At 41.3% G+C, this 8,202-nt stretch overlaps 1 protein-coding gene across 3 annotated transcripts; it reads right to left on the minus strand.

The window, feature by feature from the left end:
* Positions 1 to 292: 292 nt before the first annotated feature.
* On the minus strand, positions 293 to 4,738 carry LOC121395587 (UPF0688 protein C1orf174 homolog). 3 transcript variants are annotated; one of them, XM_041569401.1, is made up of 3 exons: positions 4,138 to 4,737; positions 1,815 to 2,175; positions 293 to 628 (listed from the first exon to the last, which is right to left on the minus strand). In XM_041569401.1, exons 1-3 carry the CDS (start codon positions 4,239 to 4,241, stop codon positions 614 to 616), a joined length of 480 nt encoding a protein of 159 aa, XP_041425335.1. In that variant the 5' UTR covers positions 4,242 to 4,737; the 3' UTR covers positions 293 to 613. The 3 variants fall into 3 exon arrangements, with proteins under 3 accessions (XP_041425335.1, XP_041425334.1, XP_041425336.1); XM_041569400.1 differs by lacking the exon at positions 293 to 628 and adding an exon at positions 1,299 to 1,401 and having other exon boundaries at positions 4,138 to 4,738; XM_041569402.1 differs by lacking the exons at positions 293 to 628; positions 4,138 to 4,737 and adding exons at positions 1,302 to 1,401; positions 2,543 to 2,683.
* Positions 4,739 to 8,202: the final 3,464 nt, after the last annotated feature.

An 8,202-nucleotide genomic window follows, 5' to 3' on the forward strand; every position in this document is an offset into this window, starting at 1 on the left:
CTATGAGGGGGCTGCTATATTTGTGCCGTAGGAGTCCGTTAGCATTAGAAACTGACAGGTTAAGAAGGGACAGTCAGGTTGGCAAAACAGTCAGGTTTAGAAACTTCAAGTGACAATTAAGCAGAACTATCAGCAAAAAATGATCAACGTGACCTATAGGTAACTATTAATGTAGAACATTTTTAGTGTCAGTATCATTTAAGTATTCAAGCCAGTTGGAGTGGACAACTTTGCACGTGCACCTGCTACTTGAGAGTTCTAAAGGTCTGGGTGAGTACCGAAATTGTCCTACACTCCACTATCCCTTTGCAATTCCAGCATTTCTATTATGTGCTTCTCTTACATCATTTTTCATCCCAGATATCCTTTCCTTCATGCATGTTTACATTTTCCCCCATATTTCTATACCTCTTACCTCTTCCTGTGGTTCACCTTGTGGTTCTCTAAATCTCCAGCTTCTGCAGCCTCCTTTTGTTTTAATCATTTTGCTTTTCTTCCCATTTATACATTCTGCTACTCACCATAGTCTCACTTCTGTCACTATATACTTCTTATTACTATCTTCTGGTTTCTTTTTGCAGTGCCACTGATTATCTTGTTCTTCACCTTGAAGTTAACTTTTAGTATGCTATAGGATGGACAATTGGACAACACAATTTATTTCTTATAGTTTTTTTAATTATTTGCCTTTTTCTTCTGACTCTTTCCAGCTTTCAAATGGGGGGGGGGTCACTGACTCCATCCCATCTAAAACAAATGCTCCATAAGGCTACACATTTATTGTTATTGATACTTTTTATTCCTCATCTTTCTATTCAGACCTCCATTCATATTGCAGTCTCTTATTCAAATCAATGCACGGTTGCTAGGGAAATTTGGCCAATAGCAACCAGATTGCTGAAATTGCAAACAGGAGAGCTGCTAAATAAAAAGCTAAATAACTCCAAAGAAACCCACAAATAATAAAACAAGAATACCAATTGCAAATTGTCACAGAATATCACTCTCTACATCATGCTAAAAGTTAAAGGGGAAGGAAACCTAGTCGGCACAAACACCCCACCCCCCCCCGTTTGTTGCCCACCCTGACTCCTCCCCCTGGCCTACCCGTCCGCTGGGCAAATGCCCCTAACTTGTTACTTACCCTTCTGCGCAGGTCCAGTCCAGGGAGTTCACCGACGACATCTTCTTCCACGCGATCTTCTTCCTGCTGTGAACTGCGTTTTGGCGCATGCGCAGTAGGAGCATTTCGCCGGTACGGATCTACTGCGCATGCGCCAAAAGTCACGCGCATGCGCAGTAGATCGTGCCGGCGAACTGATCCTACTACGCATGCGCTGTTCACAGCAGGAAGAAGATTGGGTGGAAGAACATGTCGTCGGTGAACTCCCTGGACTGGACCTGCGCAGAAGGGTAAGTAACAAGTTAGGGGCATTTGCCCAGCGGGATGGGTAGGCCAGGGAGGGAGGAGGGAGCAACAAACGGGAGGGGGGGTGGGGGTTTGCGCGACTAGGTTTTCTTCCCCTTTAACTCAAAGGTGAACGACCCCTTTAAAGCATCAGTACTACGCCATACTTGCAGGTGAGCTTCTTTCGGGATAAGATGTGCAAGTGCGTGCGTTTATCAAGTGTGTCAATCTGTGTGTTTATGTAGAACTGCACACGTATGACCCTGTCAATTAGCTTGGTGGTTCATATGACATTTGATAATGCTCAGAACCTCCACAGATAACTACACAAGTGTGCTAATGCAATATTAATATATATTAGGATGGATGATAAAATTAAGTTTGATAGACATCAAGGAAAACTCACCTGCATTAGATCTGCATTTTCAAAAAAGAGCCCCAGAGGCATCAGTTGATTGCTGTCTTCATCTACAAATGGACTGCCATTCAGATAAACCTCTCTTACTTTAGAGGGCTCAGGGGACGTTTTGTGACTAAACCCTACTCCATCCTCACTGTCATCTGTTAAGCCATTACGTGAAACCTCATTCAAATCAGAAAAGGGGGATGCAGAAGGACATGTATTAACGTTTCCAGCATTGCTTTCATTAGACGCTGTGTTGTCGGTTTTGTTTATGAGTTCCTGTTCATCAGATTCCATCAGACCCTTTTCATCATTTTTCCAACTTCTTTGGAGACTTTTTGTCTGTGTTTTTGCTAGAAACTGCCTGCAAATAAAAAGGGTGGAAATTTAGAGTTAGTCATATGCATATGTGTAGGTACATACACACACACAGTTTAAGAGAATGGAGGTCATTTACACAGGTGCAAAATTGTATACATTTACATGTTATTCACAAAGTTACTTGCACTAATACATGTTTCAGTTCAACCTGCAATCAAGTGCATGCAAATCTAACATACCAGGTAATTAATTAAACATAATCTGTTTGTAATACCACTCCATTTGATAACTGCCCTGCAACCAATATTCACAATTACATCTGGCCTTTTCTACTGTAAGGATCAGATGATATTCATTTTTTTATAGAACCAACTTTAGTGAATGGAGGAAATAATTAATCATGTTCAAACCTGAGGCAAGACCAGGAGGTTAAGAACTTTGCAATCCCCACAGCACCCAGTGTATCCATTGTAAATTAGGGGCGGGTAGGGAAATGCACCGAATCCACTTTTTTGGATTCAGCCGAACCCCCGAATCCTTTGTGAAAGATTTGGCCGAATACCGAACCCTAATTTGCATATGCAAATTAGGGGTGGGAAGGGGAAGTTTTTTACTTCCTTGTTTTGTGACAAAAAGTCACGTTATTTCCTTCCCTGCCCCTAATTTACACATGCAAATTAGGATTCCTTTCCTGACTCTGTTCGGTATTCGGCCGAATCTTTCACCAAGGGTTCGGTCAAATCCCAAATAGTGGATTTTGTGCATTCCTAATAGATATATATATACACACACACACACACAGGGGTATTCAGGTTTTATCAAAATGAAGAAGTTTCTCCAATCTTAACATTGTCACGTACAAATAAAGAGAATGAAGATCTTAAAGGACTATCACGAAAATTTAATGTAAGCTTCATCGTACTGAAACTTTGTAAATACAATTAAAAATTCTAGATCGTTTCTGAAATAAAGTTTATCCTCACTATCCCTCTCTCAGCATCTGTTTCTCTTCATTCTCTCTTCATGCAGCAGTTGGGTGTCAGATAATCACTGACAGTTACATCCAATAGATCTTATAGGGGGGGTCCCTTTGTGATCAGATGTATTAGAATTGATTCAAATCACTAATTCCACTTCAAACAAATAGTGTGAGCTGTAACACATGTTCTAGACAAAAGGAGCCTCCTATAAGAGATGTTGGATTGAGATGTCCTTCACACTCACACTCACAACTCCTGCATGAAGAAACAATGAAGAGGCAGATGCTGAGGAGACTGAAAAGGAATTCGAATATTTCAGAAATGGTTTAGAATTTTTAATTGATGACATTTAAAAAAACCATGTTATTTGTGTGATGATGAAGCTTCTATGGAATGTTCATGTACCGCTAGTTCCCCTATCAATGGCCTGTGTGGAAGTGGAGGAGCCCAGTGTTCCGGCAAAGGGAACTGTTCGCTATGTATTAAGGCATGAAAAGTGATGGGCAGCAGCAGCAGCAGCAGGTAACGCCCCACAGCCCCATGGAACCTGCTGGAACCGACATAAAGGCAACTGTGCGCGCCCTCAGCCCAAATCACTTACCCGGACTCTAAAGCCCTTGACGCTACGAGACAGGAAGCGGCGAATGCCGGGAACTCCTTCAGGTCACGCAATAATCCCCCCGGTTCAAGCAGAATTATTCACAGCACAAAACAAACCTCACCGCTCCTAAGGCCTGACGGACTTTCTGTCGCAAGGCCTGAGTTTTAATCGCTGCACAAAATATCAGCAGCCGAGTCCCAGAGGCGATACACAGAACCGACCCCCGTTCCACCGCTCCTTCTCTCCCATCTCCATAACCACCGCTTGACAACAACCCAAGTACTGCGCAAGCGCGAAATGACTTGAAGCAAAGCATTCTGGGAGATGGAGTTCGGCTGCGAACCGGAGCGCTTGGTTATGCGGCAGAGCGCAGGGAAGGAGTGAGCATGCGTGTCAGGAGATAAGAATTGTATAGTAGCTGTACCTCCGCCGAGAAAAAAGATCCGGTGTTAAGAACCAGGACATTACACAGCGAGCAGAAGTACGGGATTGCCTGCAAGAACCTGGCGGAAGTGAAGCAGAAGGCATGCAGGAAACGTCACGTGTGTCTGTGTGTAGATAGAAGATAGAAGGGACTGGGAAATTAGCTCAGCTGCCTGAACACTCGCTCTGAGGGTACAAGTAGCTTTGCCATTGTGCCATGTTACCATAGCGGTTCGTTGATAAGGGACTACTTTGTGCTGCTTATTCTGCTCCAGTTTAGCTGCTTAAAGGGAATCTTACCCCAAAACATTTTTATTGCGCAATGGAAGCAGCATTTATACATTTGTAACTGTATTTGCACTGGAAAGCAGAATGAGTTATTATTTCTTTTCCCTGGTTGTGACTGGTGAAACAATGTAGCACAACATCAGTTTCCTCCACGTTTGTTCATCAGCTGCTATTGTGCTACTTACACTCAGAACAAGCAATGTAGCCAATATAAGCTGCTTTCAGTGACAATTGCATTTAGTTATAACTTTGAAATCTGACATGGGGCTAGGCATATTGTCAATTTCCCAGCTGCCCCCAGTCATGTGACTTGTGCTCTGATGAACTTCAGCCACTCTTTACTGCTGTACTGCAAGTTGGAGTGATATCACCCCCTCGCTTTCCCCCCAGCAGCCTAACAACAGAACAATGGGAAGGTAACCAGATAACAGCTCCCACTGAGACTGCTCCAGTTACATTAAGTAGGAGAAATAACAGCCTGCCAGAAAGTAGTTCTATCCTAAAGTGCAGGCACAAGTCACATGGCTGGGGCAGCTGGGAAACTGACAATATATCTTACCCCATGTCTGATTTCAAAATTGAATATAAAAAAATCTGTTTGCTCTTTTGAGAAATGAATGTCAGTGCAGAATTCTGCTGAAGCAGCACTATTAACTGATGTGTTTTAGAAAAAAAACTTGTTTTTCCATGACAGTATCCCTTTAAGAACTTGAATGGAAAAATATGAATCAGCAAGGTCGGGGGTTGACGACCCAAAAACTCTAATTGATCGAGTTTTTGGCGGAAAAAACCTTGAACTTTCGGGCAATACCCTCTGAAAAAACTCAACATCATGAAAACTATTTAAAACTGATTTAAGGGACCTCTGTCATTTTAGCTATTTTTAGGGTAGGGTTATAATAAATCTCGAAAAATTTGATTTTTTTTTATGTTTTTTAAAAACTTGAAAAATTTGTTGTGTTTTTTCACTGGAACAATGGATTTTTGACCAAAAAATTAACCTTGAAAACATGAATTAATGTTGAAAAAAACAACTTGATCCTTCATGAATCTGCCCCTCAGTCACCTGGGAACCTTCATTGGAAAAAAACCCCATAATATCCCCCCCCGTCAGACATATTTATTGGAAGAGAAGCAAAATCCACGTTGGTCATGTCATAACCACACCCACCTTTGTTACATGACATTAAGGGGGTTATTTACTAAACTCCTGGGAGCAGGCACACGGATCGCTTTGTTTTCCGAAGTTGTCCGTAATTGCCTCACGAGGAAACTTTGGGCGACTTCGGAAAACAAAAGCGCTCCATGTGCCTGCCCCCAGGCAATTTACATTTTAGCTGGCGGAAGGCAGATTGAGGAGATTAGTCGCCACGAATAAGAGATTTGTCGCCTGGCGACTAATCTCCCCGAATCTGCCTGTGTGGCCAGACCCTTACACTTCACTCTACTAGATACTGCATAGGCTCCCTACTATTCCTCCTTTTCAACAATACTAAATACTTTCCTTTGATGCAGATGCCTGCACTTCTAAACATTCCATCAATCATTACAGTAATAGAGAAAGCCGAATTATTTCAGTACCTGGAACCTGGACCACATGCAAGTGTCACTTTGTATTGGTGCTTTGTACACAGTGTCTTCAGCCAAACTGTCCCATTACAGCTATAGATCCAAATATATACCTCTCAATCCATAGTTTTGTTTATTTTTATACATAATTTTACACCTTTGCAAAGATCAGGGACCCCAACTCTCACATAAGTGTTCAGTTTTAACTCTCCGCTAACTTATGTTTTGTATTACACAAGGCAAACCATACACTTTTGGTGGCCCCCAGTTCCAAGCCTCCAACAGTGGGGTACTGGCAGGTCTTGTAGCTTACAACAAAGATTCCTGATTCCCCAGCCTCTCCAATTTCTAAGCTTGGTGTCCAGAAGAGAGGTCGGCACCTCTCCAATATGTATAAGAACAAAAGAATCACCAGACACTGGACAGCAGGTGAAGCGGGGCGAACCCCTGCATGTTTAATTCAAGTCTTGTGATGTAATGATTTGAGGGCGGACCCCTTCATCAGACATGCAAAGTAGCGTGCACACGCCTCAGAAATAGCCCTCATAATTAAGAACAATTACAACATGTTAATAATTCAGATTTCCTGATGCAAAGCACCGGCATGTGCCAATTCATTTATGGATTCATTTGTGAACACTAATAATACATTTAAACAAACACAAATCAGTTATCCGCAACCATGTACCCCCAAAGAGGAGGAAAGAACAGGGTCAGAGGAAAAAAAGAAAAGAAACTACTCTGGCACGACATTTTCACCAACAGGGACACAGGGTTTGTCAATTGAGATGGCAAATCTTAGAAAAAGTAAGTGGCAGCAACCACAAGGAAAAATAACAGAGACTATTACAAAAGGAGTGCTTCTGTATATGGCTGCTACAGGCAAAACAGCCACAAGGGTTAAACGAGGAGTTTAACTTGAATTGTTACTTATATAGTGAATAAAGTACCCCCTCTTGTAAAATATAAGGATATTATAAGTTACCGAGGAGCTTCATGACCATATAAAAACACGAGGCCGAAGGCCGAGTGTTTTTATACAGGTCATGGAACTCCGAGGTAACTTATAATATCCTCATATTTTACAACTGGGGGTACTTTATTTATTATAATACACACATTTTAGTGAGTCATGTGACAGAAATTACATCACTACTCACCGTTTATAACTGATGACATCACTACTCACCGTTTATAAGGATATAATTTACAAGATATTTATGGCTTTTGTGTATTATAAATCTCTATTTGTATCTATTATGTTCCTGTACCTAATTCGTTGTAGTTACAATGTTTCATTTATCCCCTTCAGTGAATGAGACTAAGACCAGGGAAAGTTTTCACTCAGGGTGAAGTAGTTCCTTTTCCTTTATTGTTAGTATTGTTGTTCTTAAACTTTGTACTCTTTTTGATATGTGTAAATGTTTTTAACTTTATTATCACTGGTTTTTAGGCAATATTGTATCTTGCATTAACATGTTGGATTAACTGATAATGTAAAAGAAGAAAGCACTGGACACTTTCACATATATGCGGATCACAGGATGGTTTTATCCACAGTTTTTTATTCATAATGTCTTTTCACAATTTTTTTATTCATAATGCTATCTTTTATCATATTATGTAATACACAAGTGGTTACTAGTAAATTATTGTTTTTGGCAAGCATGTTGTGCTTTGCATCAGGAAATCTGAATTGTTAACATGTTGTAATTGTTCTTAATTATGAGGGCTATTTATGAGGTGAGTGCACGCTACTTTGCATGTCTGACGAAGGGGTCCACCCCTAAAATGTTACATCACAAGACTTGAATTAAACACGCAGGGGTTCGCCCCACTTCACCTGCTGTCGAGTGTCTGGTGATTCTTTTGTACTTGTACTAGCAGGACTCCCATCCGGAGCCACATTCATGGAGAGTGGGCTAAGCTGCTGCAAAAAGTGGTGGGGTTTTGGCAGCAGTTGGTCGGCTGAGTTTGTTTGTATAGGGAGTGGGGCCAGGTGGGTGTAGATTGCCTAATTTAATAGGGATATTTATCAAATTTCTATCAAATCTATTAGCACCCTTTTAATAACTATGCCAGTGAATATTGAGCGGTTTCCTTTAGAGGAGGTCCCCTAATATCAGAAGATTAACATCCTGTACTTATTTGATATTTAGTATTTTTGTCTGGGATGTCGAGCTACAACTCACAAAGGAAAACTTTACCC

Source organism: Xenopus laevis, chromosome 7L, assembly GCF_017654675.1.
Source record: "Xenopus laevis strain J_2021 chromosome 7L, Xenopus_laevis_v10.1, whole genome shotgun sequence".
NCBI classification, from domain to species: domain Eukaryota; kingdom Metazoa; phylum Chordata; class Amphibia; order Anura; family Pipidae; genus Xenopus; species Xenopus laevis.

Coding starts and splice junctions, on each gene's coding strand:
- LOC121395587 (XM_041569400.1), bottom strand. CDS start 4,241: ATGCCTTCTGCTTCACTTCCGCCAGGTTCTTGCAGGCAATCCCGTACT. Junction 2,176..4,137: donor GATCTTTTTTCTCGGCGGAG/GTACAGCTACTA, acceptor TTTTATTTGCAG/GCAGTTTCTAGCAAAAACAC. Junction 1,402..1,814: donor AAAATGCAGATCTAATGCAG/GTGAGTTTTCCT, acceptor CCTTCTGCGCAG/GTCCAGTCCAGGGAGTTCAC.